We start from the raw sequence: 19,199 nt of genomic DNA, 5'->3' as shown, positions 1-19,199 counted from the left end.
GAACACTGCCACATCTGGGATGCAAACTGCACCGAAGCTGAGCAGTCCTTTCAACCAGTGTCTTCTAGTGCTGATCTAAGCTCTGATCTTACGCCCCTGAGGGCAGCGGGAACTTAGCCATTCAACAGAGTTTGAACCAGGTTAGGCACTGCAGAAAGTTATACCAAACGCGTGAAGATCAGGACCTGAAGTCTAAGAAGTGGGTTGCAACAACTAGATGATAACTTGGGACTCTGTCAGTGCGTGTTGTGACGCTCAGTGTTTAAGAGGAAGTAATCTGCAGCAGGAGGAGGAAAAAAAACAGAAGAACCCGAAACAAATCTGCTGGCGAAAAGCATATGCGCTGCCTCTTGTAAGTAGAGTTGGGAGTAACATCAGATTACAGTAGGTCATCCACACAGGAGGAGGCCTTCCAGGATGGTGAGTACGTTTGCCATCATCTTGAGTGCTGCGGGGTGGTCATGGAGAGATGAATGCACTTTGTGCGTCTGAGGAGCTTCAAACAGCTTCCAGGGAGGATTTTGTATAGTGAAAAATCTCATCCTTGTTTGAAATCCAAAATCTGAAACAGTTTGGTGCTGATGGAGAAAAGAGGTATCAACAGTTACTTTGGGGGCAGGGAGAAAGCAGCCTTAATGTTATAAACAACCGTCTCCTGTGTGTACTCAGCAGATTGTGGTATTAGCTTGTGTTCCAGCCTGTGAAGCAATGCTAAGTAGTGCTTGTATTTATTGCTCTTGGATGAACTTTAGTCATTGAAATTGGCAGCTGGTAAAGCCCTGAAAGCTTCGAGGGAGCCATAGTTAATTACTGACCAGCTACAATATTATTCTTAAGAATCCTGGTTGAGTCTGTGATGTTTTCTTTCTTGAAAATTAAACTGTATATTTTAGTGCAGTTCTCATGACTTCTGTGTAGCAGCTGGGAATCTAACCCTTCACCGGCCAAAGGTATCGAGGAGGACTGCGTTTGAACCAAATGGTGGATGACTCTATTATGGCACATATGAGATCTGTTCGCTTTCATATTTTAAGAGAAATGCTGCTTTTTGAAGCCATTTTGTAACTGCTGCTGAAAAAGAGAACTGAAACAAGTTGTTTCTCATAAGCCCCGTCCTCCTGAAGCCATCACTGGGCTGTAAGTGCACCTGCAGCTGCAGTCCCTTACCGGGCACTGCCTGGGTCACCGAATGTACCCTGGGGAGCACTTTAGCTTCGGGGGCCGGAGGGGGAGGATGACTCCTCTCAGGCTCTGGTTCTGCGGCGAGGACCACCCGGGCAGCCGGGGGGCTGTTGTTACGGTAGCCCAGCTGGGTGGGAGAGCTGCTGCCAAGGCAGCGAGCTGTGGAGCGTGACCTGCACCCCCACGGGCTCTCCTGGCCCAGGCTGAAGGGCTGTTGCTGTTGTTTTTCAATTGTCCTTCTCCTCCTCGTTTGAAAATCCCTTTGCCTCGGTTTCCTACCAAAATCCTTAGCCTCTTCTCTCTTGCCCTCTCTTCCTTCCCACTAAGTTTTCTGGGTTGGCATCTGACCCATTCTCTCTGGGTGGTGGAATGGCGTGTGTTGCTGTCACACAGCTCTCTCTGCGTGGTGCGTTACGTCCCCCCTCTCTGCTTGGGCTGTAAGCTCTTTGGGGTAAGACACTGCGTCTTTGTACTGTGCTTAAAACATGAACTGGGATTTCAGGGCCACGGGGACCTGACATTCACCAGGGAATGGCCAACTGTCTGTCACTGCCGGCAGCAGCTCCGTTTCTCCAGGGCTGGGAAAATGGGTGTTTGCCTGCCAGCATTTGTAACTATTTCTAGTGTAAAAGCTTGCATCTGGATCTGGGGGCAGAAAAAGGAATTGCCATGAGAAGTGTGACTAAAGCTGCCTTGGAAAGCAGGCACTGCAGTAGTGATTACAGCTGATAATAACAACAAGCAGACCCTGAAGCAGAAACTTAGCTTCCATCTCCGCAGCTTTAGCATGCTTTTCATACCTTTTCTTCCCTCTCCACCTTTCTCATTCTCCTTTGTCTGCTCTTTTACCTTGGGTCCTCTCTTTTCACATCCCTCTCTGCATTCCCCAAGTCACTGTTTCAGACCCACTCCCTTGTCTCCCAAGACATCCTCCATGTCTTTGCTAGTGAGTGAGTTTCTTTGCTAGTCTGGTGAGTTGGGTCCCACAAGAAGCCTCTGGGGCTGTGTCCGTGCTGTGTCCAGCTCCTGCCTCTTCTGTGCGGTCACAGCATCTGTACAGAAAGGTGGAGTGGGCAGGAGTTGGACGCAGCGTGGACACGTGTGGTGTGGGAGGGCAGACACCATGAGCCCATCCAGTTCAGGTGACAATAGCTGTGAACATACGGCAAGATGGATGGGACAAGCCTGGCAGGATCCTTCCTACCTAAAACTTGTTTGAGTGTGGCCACCCACAGAGCAACTGCACATCTGATACCATTGCAGCATGTTCATCCTCCAGGCTACAGACACCCAGTGGCTCAGGGATAGGAAGCGGCAGTCTGGGGACTGGACAGGTGGTGATACCATCTGGTAGCGCTTTTTGAAATCTACCATACCCCAGGATGTGCTTCTTGCTTCTGAGCAGGAAAAACAACAGCTGACGCCTATGGGGTAAATTTACCTCTGCCGGTGCAGGGATGATTCATGACACATGTGTGGGGCACATGTGAAGTCTTTGGTTTGACCTTTTGAGAAGGCAAAACAGGCAAGTGGCCAACTACCCTGCCCTACCATCTAATGTGAGTTTGGGCATATTTTGGTATTTGCTTTTGTGGTTGCCTCTGCGGGTGATAACACAAGATTGGAGCAATACTCTCTGAGGAGGAAAAGAAGTTAACTTACTTCCCGGGGTCATGGTTGCAACAGGGGAGAAGAGGAGTTTAGATTTCTGCCTGGTCCATATCCCCTTAACAGAGTCCCTTCTGGAAGAGACACCAACGTTGAAGACAACTCACATGCAGAGGGAGAGAGCAGGAGCCTAACAGAGTCACACAGGGGATGACGTTGATGTTGTACACTCGCACCCGCAGCCTCTCTGCTTAATTATTGCTGGTTGGCAAATGTGTTAGCTTGCAACAGGACAAAAATGGGTGTTGGAGGATAATTTGAAGAGGCAGCGATGCAGTTGTTTACACATTAATTACTGCAGTGATTTTTGTGTGTAGACAGCACCAGGGAAAAACTGCAGGGACCTGTCTTGCCCTCTCACTTTGGAGTCTGTTAATGTCACTCAAGACCCATAATACTGTAAGGATGTTGCACAGATCCGTACTTAAATCTCAGAGCACTACATAAAGCAATGGCAGTAACCTGCATTTTTAGTCTGTAACTGGCTTTATATAAATGTTGCCATAAAGCTTTATTTTTCCCCTTGCATACATTTCTGTTTTTCAGATTGTGAAAAAAGCATTAAAAACATCCCTGATGTTTAATGAGTCCTCCAACATGAAATTAAGTGTGAACAATCAAAAAGACGTCAAAATGGTAATTATTGGGATACACTACATTTGCTTACAAGAGCTGAGATTACACTGACATTTCTGAAAAGAATGATTTTATTGCCTGTTTTAGAAATCCATGTAGGTTTCGATCCTATTTGTAAACAAGTGAGTGACAAAACCCTCACTGATTTATCCGGTAGGCTGATCAAAACTTGCTGAGAGGGAGTAATGCGGAGCCTAATCCTGCAGCCCTGGCTCAGGACAGTAAACCTTGCTTATACAAATAGTCTCATTTCCACCATTAGCGCAGCATTTATTTATTTATTCAGCATGCCTAGAGCACCTGGACGTCACAGTGTACAGCATGGTGACAGCCAAGATGTGACTTCAAAATAGATCTCTTACCTTAGAAATGTCTTCTAAAACCTGTGTGATGTTTAAGTCTTGCCAACATGTTCACGGAATGAAATGCAGAACTGTTAAAAATTGGTGGGATTTTTTTGCCATCAATGAGAGGGAGAACAAACCAGAGGGCAAAAATTTAAGTAGATAGTCAGTTTAAAAATGTTTTTCTCATTCAAATCACTGCCTGAAATTGATGGCAGCACTGTAGAACCTGAGAAAAGCAGAGAAAATGAAAAGTAAGAAACTTTATCCACATAGAAACTGAAATAGATACTTTCAGAGGCAACTGGTTTCTGTCCAATTTTCATATGTACCCTTTTGGGAGCTCACATTTATAGCTACAGCCTCACGACCTCTCCCAGACTCGGTTCTCCTGCCTGGAGGTTCAAAAGCTCAACTCTGAAGTGCACATTGCCTATCACTGGGTGGTGGATGGTCCATCCAAGAATTGCCATCGGGAGCCAGACATGGTAATTGTTGGGGGAAATGGATCTGCACTGCTGGCTGTCTTTTCCTCCTTAATAGAGGGCAACATATAGAGCCTGGTGCTGTATGTTACAGCTTGTGGGTGGCTGGACTCTAGGTCTGGATATACCAGGTGGCCAGGCTATTTTTTTTTCTTCTATGTTGAGGAAAGAAAAGGAAGTACAGAAAAAGGGAAATGAAGATAACTCACCACACTAGAAAGACAAGGAAATACTATTCATTCGCCATATGGATAAATGAAATTTGTCTAGTTTCACTTAAGTGAGGTTTAAGTTAAAAAGCAGAACCAGAACACGTTCAGAAACCACAAAATCTCCTTCTGCTTCTGACATTTTTAGACCTGTTTTTTCTCCCCTGACTTCATGAACTTCCCCTTTATGGTAGTGCTGGGCTTGATCCCACAGCTAATCTTGTCTTATGGATTTCCTTGTTCTGATTTTGGTAGAAATTTTGTTGAAGTCATTTGTCTTGTGCTAAAATAAAGCTAATCAATGTCAAACTACTCATAAGGTTTGGGAAAAAACAGGTTTTTGATATGTTGTCACAGGAAAAATTAAAACAAAACTAAAATCATGGTCCTCATATAAACCAACCCCTGTGTAGCTCGTGGTCCTCACTTTCAGTGATGTATCTAAGAATACAGACTGCCGGTAGCTGAAAGCAGAACTACTATTCAATGGTTGTGATTTATTCACCTGCAACAGGTAGTCATCCTTTAGCTGGTGTATCAGTGACTTGGTGATCGCTTAAATCTTCTCTTATTTGAATTCTGTTCTAGTTTCAAATCTTAGGGGTAATTTTGATACTTGGTCTTGTCCTGATGGCTGTTTACTTCATGAGAGTGGACAGCATAGCTGATCCTAAGGGAGAAGAAGCAGTTGTCAGCATTTACAAAGAGGTGGAGGAGGAAGAAGGACTCTATGGAGATCTCCCGGGAACCACAATAATTGAAGAGGATGCCAATAGGTCCAATGATTCCTGCAGGTAAGCCATGCCCAGTGGCACATGGAGAAGTAACCACCAGCTGGAGAAATAGTTACAATGCTGACAATATCAGCATGGCTTTTGTTCTCTTCCCATTGTATAATAAGTGATAAAGTACCACTAATTTGGGAAAAGTGGGGATGTTGTTTAAGCATGGGGTCATTAGTAGTTGCCCGTTATGAGGGGCGGTAGGGGCAGTATCGCAGTTCCACTTCTGGTCCTGTGCTTGTACGTTCAGCATAGCTCTGTGGCTGCTCCACCACCTCCAGCCATCCTCCCTTTGTGGCAGCGGTGGGAGGCAGCAGAACGACCAGTGGGCAAAGCAGCCTCTGCTGAGCTCTCCCTCTTTCAGAGGCTGGAGGGGGCAGTGGGTCTTTGTCCTGGCAGAGGGTGGAGAGGGTACCAAAGCGACACCCAGCCTCAGGAGGTTATTTTTCTCCTCATCTTTAGGATGGTAAAATTCAAAGCTCAGAACGGCTACTGAGAAGCCATTCTGCTGGATTTGGTAGGACTATGTACATATAGGCTTGGCTATAAAAGCTGGGGACACAGAGTACTCCCAGCGTGTTTGTCCGGCTCAGCTTGTTTGCTTTTGAGGTTGACGCTCAGAATGGCCAACTGTACGGCATGACAGCTGCTTGTTTTCCTGCTTGGGTCACAGTCACTTGCTTCACGATATACAATTGCCATTGCAGCTTTGAACTTGTGGAAAATGTTCCTTATGACTTAGCTTTTGAGATAAATAGCACTGCAGCCAAACCCTTGTACCAAGCCTGGACGCGACTCCTTGATATAGCCCAGGAAAAAATTCATGTGGCTTCTTACTATTGGTCTCTTACTGGGAAGGATATCAACGTCAATGATTCATCTTCCAAGCAGGTAGGAGAAAATCAATGACAAGCACATCTATGGTTGTATGTCTCATGTACGTGTGGCAGATGCAGACTGACTGTGTGGTCTGCCTCTCAGAGACTGCTTGACTCTTCCTGCAAACCCAGAAAGGTTTTCCGTGCTGGTCTGAAGCAGCACACAAACTTTCCTCCTCCAGTCAAGCTAGACTCCATCTGGGCTCTGTCCATGTCTCTGAATATTTCTGTGCTGTGTTTTAAGAGCAACCCAGAGGTCAGTCTCAGATCCACACTCGCTTACCCTGCAGATGGTCAACCTGTGGTAGGGGCAGCCAGTGGCATGGCTGAAGAGCCTACAGGATCCCAAATACACAAGTGACCATGCCAATTCCCACTGGCTAGCTGGAAGAGCCAGGAAGCAAAGTCTGCTGGACTTTTGACTGCATCAGAGGCTGCTTCTCCCCCGTGTACAGACACAGCATCTGCATTCACCCATTTTGCAGGTGTCCCTGAACCATGCCGTTGGACAGCAGCTTAGGACATTCGCTCTCCTTTGCAGGGCTGTCCTCATGGGCACCCTGTGCAGCCAGGCTTCCTGCGGGGCCTCTCTGGCCCCACCACCACAAGCAAATGACAGAGGCCACGGCACAGGCTCACCTTGCAACCATCCATCACGTTTAATTGTCCCTTGGCTCTCTTCTGGCCTCTGGCAGCTGGCAACCCCCCAGGCAATCCTGATCAGAGTCTGGGGGACAGTATGGGCTGGGGACTGTTCTGAAAAGCAGAAGGGACAAGGCCACTCTATTTCAGGCAGGTTCGGACTTGAGTCATGTGTCAGGAATCGTGGTGTTTGCTGATAGACCAGATGCTGGCCTGTTCGTTACTGTGGGCAGAGCCTCTGCCTCTCTCCTGGACATCTTTCTCATTGTCCTCACTCTCTGGGACTGCTCTCCTTGTCTTCCTCACCAGGTGGGTCTGGTGCTGTAAGCCGACTCATTTCCTCCACATGAGAAGAAGTAAAAGTGACAGATGTAAGGCTGAGCACTCTCTGCTAAAGGGACAGCTCAGTTTAGGACAGTCTCTGTTACTTTTAACCTCAGGGAGAAATAGCGTATCTGTTGAGCATCAGCATCCAAGAGTTGATCTTCATTGAGGCGTTCACCTTTGAAGTCTGGGATGTTTGCGGTCGTACTTTTAAACCTTATATTTAATAACATTAAATGACAGAAAATAAACTTTGATTCATACCTTGGATCAGAATCTTTGTTCCCTTTTTTCTCTGGTTGAAACACTCCTGAAATAGGTGGAATTTCTGTGTTGGGGTTCTTCAAAGGAAGCATCTATTAGTAACACTGTACTTGCATATATTTTACTAAATGTTCTATAACAAAATACAAAAATTAACAAACAGTGTACCATGCAGGGTGAAGATATTCTGAAGAGGTTTGAGAGATTACTCGCAGAGAACATCTCTGTGTATGTTGCAGCAAGTACGCCAACTTTGGCTACAAATTCAACTGACCTTGAGCTTTTAGAGGAAAAAGGTAATTATCTCACTTCAGCAATGTCCTCAGAACTTCAGTAATGCAAAAAGGCACCTGAGAGAAACTGGTCTCCAAGGCTATTCTGGCCGGGTGCTTACATGGGTTCACAGGACAAGCACTATGTATTCACTAGTTCATGATTTCTGTGTACGTTGTCATGCCCTTAAGGATTTTTCTGAAAGTTCACATTTTGTATATTTTTGCAAGTTATTGTATTCCCAGGAACGAGTGCTTGTGAATTTTGGCAGTTATTAGCAGTTACAGGCATTAGACATCCAGACATGTTCTGGCTGTCAGGGGAGCAGTATAGATTACCATCTCCATGCTGTATCTAAACACTTTTTCCCCTCCCCATCTCCTTTCAGGGGCTCATGTAAAAAAGATTGATTTTGGACATTTGGCAGGAGGAGTGTTGCATAGCAAATTCTGGATTGTAGACATGAAACACATATATGTTGGTAGTGCAAATATGGACTGGAGATCTTTATCTCAGGTAAGTTCTGCTGCTCATATTCAAAAATCTGGGGGAAAATTAATGTCCTAGCTTGTAATAGAGAAAAAATCATAATGATGTAAAATATTGACTGAGTGGGAGAGACAGCAAAGAAATCCCTGGAGGTGGCTCTTTCTGGGGCTGTGACATAGCTTGCTCTTTTTGCAGGTGAAGGAGTTTGGTGCTGTGATATACAACTGCAGCTGCTTGGCCAAAGACCTCTGGAAAACATTTAGCACTTACTGGGATCTTGGACATGCTAATGCTACCATCCCATTCCCTTGGCCTCTTAACTATTCTACTCACATTAACAAGCATCGGCCTCTGGAAGTAGAATTTAATGGAATCTTGACAAAAGCCTATTTTTCTGTAAGTATGTTTTAAAATAACAAGATAGACTGTAAACTATGTTTAAGCATTGGCTTGAAAAGTTTCTTCAGCAGTCCTCAGTTACTTGTGCTTCAGTTGGATAATAATTCATCTAACAGGTTTCTTTGGAACTACTCAAGGAATAAGGGTCAACCCAGCTTCGACCCTTATTCGACCCTTCAACCCAGGTAGTATGGCCAGGACGGGGTGCAGGTCTCCTTTAATCACCTGTGGGCTCAATGTATCAATCAGTAGCTGACCCATCAGGACATGGAAGGCGCGAGGAACGATAGTGGTCCACCTCAACTGCTTTGTGCTATTGTAATGAAAACTGAACAGATCTGAATATAAATGAATCACAGTCTGACAGAAAAAGGATGAAATCACTGACCTGCATGTTTTCTTCCTTACAGGCTTCTCCTCCACCGTTTTGTCCAGAAGGCCGCACCCACGACCTCTTTGCTATAATCAGTATTATCAGTGAGGCACAGAAATTTGTCTATGTTTCTGTTATGGAATATTTCCCTACCAGCCGTTTCATTCATCCAGAAAGGTACAATTTTAATCCTGAGCAAATCAGTTGAATGCACTATTTAAAGGAAAAATGTACTATTCCCCTTCTTCTGCAATGAAAATATTCAGAGTGGAGAGAACTGAGGCTTTGCTCTGCATTCACGACTGCTTTGTGGACTGTGCAAATACTGATGCTACGGGAAGGATGGTACCCAAGACTGCTCGTGTGCTTCGCTAGCGTTTTAGAGCAGCCTCCCGTGCCCTTCACACAGCAAGAAAACTGTGAAGTGCCAGACTAGGGACAGTCAGGTACAGCTCCCTTCAAAATACAACAGAGCAGCTTTATGAATAGAGAGGAATGGGAACAGCAGAAATATATCTGACATCAGACTTTTCAGAGAAAATATTGCTTTGCTCCCCTCTTCTGCTCCTGTTGCTCTCTTCCTGTTCTTCACTTCTGAAAACTCTTGACTTCTGGCTCTGCTGCCTGTTTGACCTACTTGACCCACAGTTTAGAGGCTGATTCTTAACCGTCCTTGCCGACCTCTGCAATGGTAGCTGAAACAGTCTCTAAAAGAAACTTCTGGGCTTTTATTTTCCTGTTTTTGTAACTCCATCTAAGGACACCCAAGTTCCTGAAGTGTGCTGAGTGCATGCAGCAGCAGCTTTCAAAGGTAAGGTGGTAGTGGTGATCTGGAGTGATCAAATTGTGTGTGGTGGTCCACTGCCACGGTCCCAGTGGGCTGCCCAAGGTCACAGCAGAATTATGCAGACTCTGCACATCAACACAAATCTAAGTAACACAGAAAGTTAGTCAGTCATGGGGCAACCACTAAGACTCCAAATCTTCTTAGATATGCTTGATTTAGAGTGTTTACATGCAACCAAGTGCTCTGAGTATTATCTGCTTATAACATTTCTGAGTTTTTCCATCATCTAAATAATCTGACTGAGAAAGAAGTTCAAGCAAAATAATTCTGTACAACGTGGCTTGCAAAGAATAGGGTGAGCTCTAGGTTGCCATTTAGCCACAATTATGCCATGCACCATGTCCTCCGGCATGACTGTGTAAAGCCTCAGTTGTTCAGCTGGGCATGTGTGTGTTAGCAGGAAGGGTGCAGGATAATAGATAGACACAGATAATTCCACTGTCCTTGAAACAAAATCTCAAAGACTAGCTTCCACTTGGAGGATATTTTTTACAAATCAAACATCTTAGAGGATTTTTGGTTTCTATATTGTACGGTTGAATCTCTGGGTTTCTCATCTCCTGCTTTTAGCTAAGAATAGGTTCACAGAAAGTCTCTTTTCCCCCTTAGGAATGAGTGTGTTAATACTCCTCATTCTTCATCTGAAGCCTTAATCCACCATTTGTGACATCTAGGGCCTGATCTGATGCAAACAAGAGTTTGAAAGGCCTGGGGAAAGCGGCGCGGGGCCTCGGGCTATCTCCACAGCAACCAGCTGTAGTGTAATGAATTGAGGCTGATTAGTTCAGGTTAGGTTCCTCCAGCAGCTGAGGCAGAGGGAACAAAGCTGCTGTCTTAACGCCTGAGTGTTAATCAACTAGAAACCAATATATTTAAAAAATGGAAACTGTTCAAAAATACCATTTCTAAATAGCATGTTTTTCCAAGTTTCTCAGGATCTACGAGTCAGCCTGAGCCTGAAAGCTCACGACCGGTCTGTTGGTCACAATAGAACGATGTGCGAGGGAGGATTTGAGAATTCAGGCCTTTGTACATAAGACCAAAAGGAATAAGTTAGGCAAATTAATTCATCATTGCTCATGGGACTGTGAACGAGTGCCGGACCTCTCTCTGTATCAGTCCTCCAATCTGTACTAAAGATGCTTGTCTTCCTCCGTGCTGCACTTGCTAGGATCTACGGAATGAAAATGCTACATGGGTGTTTGGAGTCAGTAGTCCTGGGATGTACATTGTCCAGCTCTTACTGTTGTGTAGTTGGGTGAAGTATGATAAAAATTTTCCCCTAAACTACTGCCAACACAAATGTCAGGAAAACGGACGGCCCCGTGTTCACGAGAGCACAGCTGTGTTCATCACCTCGGGGGCACACGGCATACTAAAGAGGGCAAGGAGGGATGGGGAGGGATAGAGCCTGTCCATGCTGGCCGATGGCACAGGACCACTGTGGGCACTAGTAACAGTCTCCAGAGTCCTGAAATGGCCATATTCTGCAAAATGGCTCTTAGGCTTTCCACTGGGCTCTGCACTGTCCTTTTTACTTCATGCTGTATGATCTGGCTTTACACTGGAGTTGCTATGGTTATTTTTAATTTTCTAAGGAAATAAGCGTGATGGCACCATGCTGTGTGTGTATCTGTGTACATGCACTTTACTAAGCTTCAGACTTTTTGATCAGTGTCAACCCGATTTGGCAGAGGCTGGAGGTCTCAAAACACACTGGGAAAACTACTGGCTGGGTAGAAGGCAGAAATCTTATTAATACCTCCAGCGAAGGCACAAGTGCTTCTCTTACTAGACATCAGAGATCCCATCTGTGCACAGTGTCACTTGTATTCTCAGTTTATTGTCACAGCTTTCCCTGAACTGTTTCAAAAATATGCCTTTTCCCACCCACCTACTTCTCTCTAGATACTGGCCAGCCATTGACAATGCTCTGAGACGTGCAGCTTTCAACTGCAGAGTACAAATCCGGCTTCTGGTCAGCTGCTGGATCCACTCTGACCCAGCCATGCTCTACTATCTGAGGTCCCTGCGTGCTCTCAACAACCCACATGCCCACATCAATGTTGACGTGGTATGATAAGAAACCTGATTTTGGAAAGACAGCTTGAGGATATGGGCCCCCCACTGATTTTTGAGTCTAAGCTGCCAGTTGCATGTGCAAGCATCAGGTTTTAGAGAAGCGGATTGTCCATTGTTGCAGTGACTGGTTTGGGTCCTTGAGAAAATAAGGCCCAAGAGATAACCTTTGAGGAAGCTGCTATTGCAAGCTACTAGTGATACCAAGGGATGTGCCTAGCTGCAGCACTTGAGACATTATCCAGGCAGTCGCTTTTGCTGAGCACCATGACAGTAACAGTTTATATGACAACTTAGTGCTCTTCTCATAGACCTTTTCCTGTATGCAGTATCTTAAATGGGTCTAATTACCACCAGTTTTTAACAATTGAGAGCTCTCCTGACTGCCTATAGAAATGGGCCCATTTTTGAACACACAGGCCATAGGCACTAGGCTGGAATGCATTGAGTGGGGTGGGGATGGTGTGGAAGCTCCCAGCATAATGCAGTTACCACGACAGAGAGAAGTCACAGAAGTAAGGACGAATGGTTTTTACCAAAAAAAAAAAAAAAAAAAAAGTACAGAAATGTAGATTTTAGTAAGAGTTAACACAAGAAGTTAGGCATTATTGCTGCCTGCAGTACCCCTCGTGTCTGTGATCAGCCCATTCTAGCACAAAATAAGAGCAGCAATCAGTGGTAAATGCAGATCTATTAAACAGCTGCCTAAAACTGCATTTAATTGTCTGCCGTGTAATGATAATAGCTGTGCCACTAATGGAACATTGTGAAGCAAACATTATCCTTATCTGATCTCAGTTGCTTATCCAATTTTATGTATACTGGAAGTATTATTTGTTAGTTTTCTTGGATAAGAGTAAAATCTCTTTTATAGTACATTTAATAACAGTGTGTGGAATATTCTTTTCTGTTCTTTCTGTACTATTCTATTCTTTGAAAATATAGAAGATCTGTATGGTCCAATTATTCAATCTGTTCCTCACTCTGTATTTCTATTTATATTTTTAATTTCTCTCTATCCAGAAACTCTTCATTGTTCCAGTTCTGAATCACACAAATATTCCTCATGGGAGAGTGAATCACAACAAATACATGGTCACTGATAAAGTAGCCTATATTGGTATGTATTCCATGACTCCAAACATCTACAGTATCTTAGATCTATAGGACTGAGACTGAGATAAGATGGGCTGCAATATCAAAAAAAGACCTCATTTTTGCCATGTAAAGCAGATAAACATATCAAAGTATATGGCTTTATCAGCATGTCTGCCCTGGGTAAAGAAGGGGAGAAAAGAATGTAGGTCAAGTTCAGTAAAAGATTATTTCATATGATTGTGAACCATTAAGAACAGAGCATGACAAGTCTGAGTGCACAGCCTGTGACAAGCACAGTAGGAATTTCACAGACTGTGTGCTCAGAATGATGCAGTGAGAGCTGATGCTCTAGTATACAATGTGCTTTAATAAAAAGAAATTGCTGGGAGGAATTAATTCCATGCACTGTTTGCTGAACAGAATTCTAGGAATGGAAATGAGAAAACAGCAGTGTCAATTGCTGCTCAATTCCTGAAAGTCAGGATGGTGTTTATTTTTCATTCTTTTATTAGGATCCCTCAAAAAAGGGAATGTGAAAGGGCTCTGTCATTTCAGTCAGCTCATCCTCCAAGCAACGCAAACCAGCAAATAGCCCGATCTTCCAAGGGGCTGAGGACTTGCAGCTCCAATTGCCTTTAATAGAACTTATTTCTTACTGAGTTGTCTTTTGAAGACAGATATGCAGATAAATTGTTTTCATGCCTAAGCACCTTCTGGAATTGACAGTAGATTTTTCCGGATAAGGTGAACACCAGAAGTGCTAAGTGATAAAATGTGTATTTTTTCACAGTGTTTTATTTTCTGAATGGTGGTAGCTTTGGTGAGAGCCCTAGAAAACGTCTACAGCTGGATTCCCAGCTTTGCCTGGTTTAAAAGCGGACATTGCATGCTGAGCTCAGAACAGCTCCTGAGGATTTATTGATCAAGGGTCCAGTTTCTCCTCTTGTTTTCTTTTAACAAGTAAAGAGAATTAAGTCCATTAAGGATTTTTTTTTTTTAAAAACACAGAAACGGTTATCAAACACTGGCTTTTACCCCTCTTAATACCCAAATGTTGCACTCTATTCCCATATTTATAATGAGTAGATTCATGCATCTCTGCCACAGGCTGTAAGGAATCAGTGTTATGAAGCTTCAGGGTTGCAGTTAATACTGACTTCCCGAAACCTGAGGTCTGGAATAAGAAGGAGGTGACCTGATTTTTGCTGGTCCTAATGAGATTTGCAGTTGTACAGCAAATCAGCAAAGCCAGGCAATGTGGACTTAACAAGTACGAAGATCAAACAGAACACTGGGAAATGAATGTTTTCTAATTAGCTACTTTTCCATTGCATAGGGACTTCCAATTGGTCAGAAGATTACTTCATTAATACAGCTGGAGTGGGACTAATTATCAAACAGAATTCAACCAACCTGCAAAGAAGGCAACTGCCTATCCAGGAACAATTAAAAAACCTTTTTGAGCGAGACTGGAATTCCAAATACGCAGTGAATCTGGAAGATGTGCAGGGACAGAAAGACTGTAACTGGAGGGGCAGACTCTGATGTGAATTGAAATATACATTTTAAATAGAAACAAAAATATATTTGAATCTTGTTCCCCGTGCAAAACGAGGAGCTTTATGTCTTTGTCAGAGAAATCGCTTCCTTGTGGTGTCCACACTGTTTGATGACGTGAGAACTTCTCATAGTTGACTCTACCTGCAAAACCATTAGTCAGTGGGTGACATTTCCTTCGTGTGATTACCTCATCCCATAGTTAATGAAATGCATACAGTGTTATATGACAAGCTGTCTGACATTAAAGCAAACATGGAAGATACAACTATATCTTAATACATCAGAGATGCAGATTATTATTGCTGTGCTATTTTATCTTAGGAAGCTATGTATTTCAACCTTAATGTTCCATTAATAGTGTTTGCTTACCTGTGTTTAAACATATTTTTAATAAACTCCTGGCCACTTTAAGATTTGACCATGTAAGTAATCACCTACAATAGCGAAGGTAGATTTTTAAAAGCATTTAGGAAATAGAGGTACAGGGAAATACCTGTATTTAAGTGTTGAGGTTAGTTGCCAGAGTTAAATGCCTGGGATTTAAATCTTGGGGCCAGCTTCCAGCTCAGCTGCCCTGGAGCCTTGAGTGTCTGGGGGTGTTTGAATGCCTGTGCGTTGGCCTCACGCAGCACGGGGGGAGCGGGGCGAAGCTGCTGCGTGAGTGCTGGTGTGGCAAAGGCATCCCACCTGCACTGTGGGAGAGCCTCCTTGCTCCTTAAGGGTTGTCCTGGTGCTGGCCCTGACCAGCGTTGTGTCTCTGGGCTGCCTTTTCTTCTGCAATCACACGGGGACCATAAACCTCAGCCATCTGGTGCCTTGTGTCCTTATCTGCCACTGCGCGGTGGCTCTCAGAAGTGACAGGAAAGGAAAGCAAGGCATATGCTCCAGCCGTGGAGGGATGCAAGTGACACTGGGCTGGGGCTCCGTGACCCTTGCCGGTGCCAGGCACCTTTGCCTGACACTGGAAATGGAGTCGCAAAGTGAACTTTTTGCTTTGAGACTGATGTACAGCAGAGGTGAGAGAGCCCAAGGCAAAAGCCCAGGGCACAGCTCCACAGAAGGGTCAGACAAACCCCCTGTCCTGGCACTCCATCTCTGAGCGGTGCAAGCACAGAGGACTCTCCAGCCCCGAAAGGCGTGTGGCAGCTCGTGGCTTCACTCCCGTCCTGGCAGGGCCCCATTTGGCTGCATTTTAGCTCTGAGGCCACCTCTCTTGCCACAGACACAGCACTGGGTAGAGGGAGTACAGGCTTCTCCATCAGGGTGCAACCTCCAGAGGAAGCGTTTTCGTGCTTTTGAATCCCTGCCCTGTGCTGAGAATGACAAAAGGACCTGCTGTGATCGTCTGTGTGCGGACTGACACAAATCCCCATATAAATAAGGCCCCTTCCCCATGAAGTCTTTTGGAGATGATCCCAACCCATTTTCCATGTTTTGGTTTCCAGGCTGCTCCTTAGCTGTCTCTTCCAGACACTTCCAGGATTCCTTGGATTGTTTTATCCATCATTACAAATCAATGCTTCCTGTTATTAAGGCACATTTTTAAGACATGTAGTTACATTTACAGATAACACTGAAATTTTGTGAGTATTCACGTATGTGCAAACATACTGAGGAAGATGCAGGTGCTTTTAGCGTTCTCCTTCCCTATTTCTTTTCTAGCGGTTGCTTAATATTTTGAGCTTTCCATTCACTAATTAAAATTTCTGGCAAAGTAGAACCTCCCCAGCTGGTTTTCACTAGCTCCATTTCACGGGTTTATTATCCCATACCAGCAAATACATCCAACCATGCACTGCATTAATACTTGCATGCAAGAACGACATCGGACAGATTTTTCCCTGTGCAATGAGCACATGTGAATGGTGGGTCAGTTTGAAAATCTTTTTGAGAAGTCACATCTTTAACCAACAAAACTGTTCTATAGAGCAGTGCACTCCTCTAGATGGCACTCGAAGCTTGTTTTCACTGGGTTTTGCGGGATAGGTATTGCAGGAATAAGAAGAAAATGTCTTTCTCCTCTGCTTGTGAGCTCAAATCTGACAGTACTGGGTAAGTTGTTCGGTGGGACAGAGTTTCTGGGCAAGCTGGGAGACTTGTCTTCTGGTAATGTAAGACTCGTGGGGTAAGGTTCAGCTTATAAAGGAAAAATTGATGCCTATGAGAGTGCTCTTTTATTTTCTTTACTGGCATCACCTGTGTTGTTTTTCCTCCACATATGAAGGAGGGGTTTACAATTAAAACAATGAACTTGAGTTTATTTCCCTGATTTCTTGTGAGACTTTTTAGGCCCCCTTCGTAGCTTGATTCTCATTTACTTGTTCTCTATTACAAAGATAGAATATGGTGTAAATTATAACCAAGCTTTGAGTGTCTTAGTGCTTTTCCATTTACGAAACAGGGTTAATAACAGTCCTTATCCACCCACCTGTTGCTTGTCTCTTTCATTTAGACTGTGATTTCTTCAAGTTAAGGACTGTACCAAATGTAAGCTGGGGCCTCCAGTAGTATTCATTAGCACCTATTTATTATCCTTGGATGGATTTTCTAGTCTGGTTGCAGACAGTTCCGATTTTTCTCAGTATTGGTTTATTCATGTCTATGGCTTATTCATCCCTGCTTTACCTGAGTGGATTTCCTGCAGAGCTGCTGCACTGTTCTCCCAGCAGTCTCACTTCTGAGCGTGCTTGCTTTGGTGCAGAGTCTTGCGGCTACAGCACTGCTGACAGCAATGGAGATGAGAGCAAGACATAACCTAGCTGGCTCCATAGGTTTATGAGTTCTGACAGGACTACAAAGTCACCTGGGTTCACACATTAGACACCAGCTTGTTCCAAAAGCTTTAATATTATCTGTTTTCAATTTTTCCCCCAATACCCAGGATTTTCCTTTCCCAGTTGTTCCAGATAAATCATACCTTTGTTGCTTTCATCCAGGTACTGAGAAAACTTTTCATCTACCATTTATGCTACCATCAATGTACACTTAATTTTTTGATAGTCATAAATATCTCCATAGTCCCTGGAAGATAGCTCTTCTGTCATGGGCACTGACTCACGGACCTCTGCTCTCTGCAGCTCCCTGAGGAGGGAAAGCGGAGAGGGAGGTGCTGACCTCTTCTCCCTGGTACCTGGTGATAGGATGCGTGGGAATGGTTCAAAGCTGTGCCAGGGGAGGTTCAGGCACAGCTGACATTAGGAAACATTTGCTTACAAGGAGGGTGGTCAAACACTGGAACGGACTTCCTTGAGAGGTGGTTGATGCCCCAAGCCTGTCAGTGTTTGAGAGGCAATTGGACAATGCCCTGAATAACACGCTTTACCTTTTGTCAGCCCTGAAGTGGTCAGGCAGTTGGATTTGATGGTGGTTGTAGGTCCCTTCCAATTCAACTATTCTGTTCTGTTCTGTTCTGTTCTGTTCTATTCTTCTTCATATGTATTATCTCATTCAGGATTAATTTTGGCTGTCTTGCCTTTGGGATATATGAGACATCCTGCTTCAAATATAACAACAAAATAGCCAACCAAGAGAGATGTATTCATGCCTTAACAATGCAAGAAATTACCAGGGTGGGAGTGTCTTTCTTCTTAATGCATTTATACCTTCTTTTGCATGTCAAATCACAGTTGTAGGTTTGTTTGGCTGAAGACTGTACGTAGATGTCCTGGTTTCAGCTGGGATGGAGTTGATTTTCTTCCTATTAACTGGTATAGTGCTGTGTTTTGGATGTAGTATGAGAATAGTGTTGATAACACACCAATGTTTTAGTTTACGCTAGTCAAGGACTTTTCATCTTCCCGTGTCCTGCCAGGTGCGCGGGGGGCTGGGATGGAGTGAGGCCGGGACAGCTGGCCCAGCTGGCCAATGGGCTATTCCATACCATATGACATCATGCTCAGTATATAAGGCTGGGCGAAGAAGAAGGAGGGGGGGATGTTCGGAGTGATGGCGTTTGTCTTCCCAAGTAACGTGATGGAGCCCTGCTTTCCTGGAGATAGCTGAACCCCTGCCTGCCCCTTCCGATGGGAAGTAGTGAATGAATTCCTTGTTTTGCTTTGCTTGCGTGCGCGGCTTTTGCGTTACCTATTAAACTGTCTTTATCTCAACCCACGAGTTTTCTCACTTTTACCCTTCTGATTCTCTCCCCCATCCCACCGGGGTGGGTGTGTGAGTGAGCAGTTGCGTGGGGCTCAGTGGCCGGTTGGGGTTAAACCACGACAGTAGACGTTTAGCTGAACAGCCCACTTTTTCAGATGTTGAAAGTAAGTAGCAGTAATCAAGGACACCTACCACAGTTAGAAGAACAACCTGAGCATCTCAAACTAAGTATGCAGGTGGGGTCAGAATCAGCCTGTTGACAAAATGTCTATGTTCTGCAGGTTTGTGTCTGTGCTCCTTGCACTCTCTTGAGCTCTGTTCTTAGCTATTCCTGCAGTCAGACCCTTGGGTAATACCTTGTTAAAATGGTTGCTCTTTCGCTAACCTTCACCTTTCCCAAAGTTGACAGTAGCCTATTTGGAAGAAGATCTTCTTGCTGCTTCTTTTCTCTACTGCTCTTCCCTTAACTATTTCCTTTATCTTTTAAAAACATCATAGTGATTATTGCCGTGTGGTCATTGCTGTCTCACAGCTCAATTTTAATTGTCTTTATTCTGTCACCTTTGTAA

At 44.4% G+C, this 19,199-nt stretch overlaps 1 protein-coding gene across 1 annotated transcript; it reads left to right on the top strand.

The window, feature by feature from the left end:
* The first annotated feature begins 364 nt into the window (after window positions 1-364).
* Window positions 365-14,517, top strand: PLD4 (phospholipase D family, member 4). The gene is made up of 11 exons (XM_009578449.1): window positions 365-420; window positions 3,397-3,486; window positions 5,113-5,318; window positions 6,014-6,197; window positions 7,590-7,710; window positions 8,076-8,203; window positions 8,372-8,572; window positions 8,986-9,125; window positions 11,704-11,869; window positions 12,898-12,994; window positions 14,309-14,517. Exons 1-11 carry the CDS (start codon window positions 418-420, stop codon window positions 14,515-14,517), a joined length of 1,545 nt encoding a protein of 514 aa, XP_009576744.1. The 5' UTR covers window positions 365-417.
* The last annotated feature ends 4,682 nt before the right edge of the window (window positions 14,518-19,199 follow it).

The sequence above is a fragment of the Fulmarus glacialis genome, unplaced genomic scaffold (genome assembly GCF_000690835.1).
Source record: "Fulmarus glacialis isolate BGI_N327 unplaced genomic scaffold, ASM69083v1 scaffold25805, whole genome shotgun sequence".
Lineage (NCBI taxonomy): Eukaryota > Metazoa > Chordata > Aves > Procellariiformes > Procellariidae > Fulmarus > Fulmarus glacialis.
Note: the sequence above shows the minus strand (reverse complement) of the source record. Positions and strands in the feature narration are given on the sequence as shown.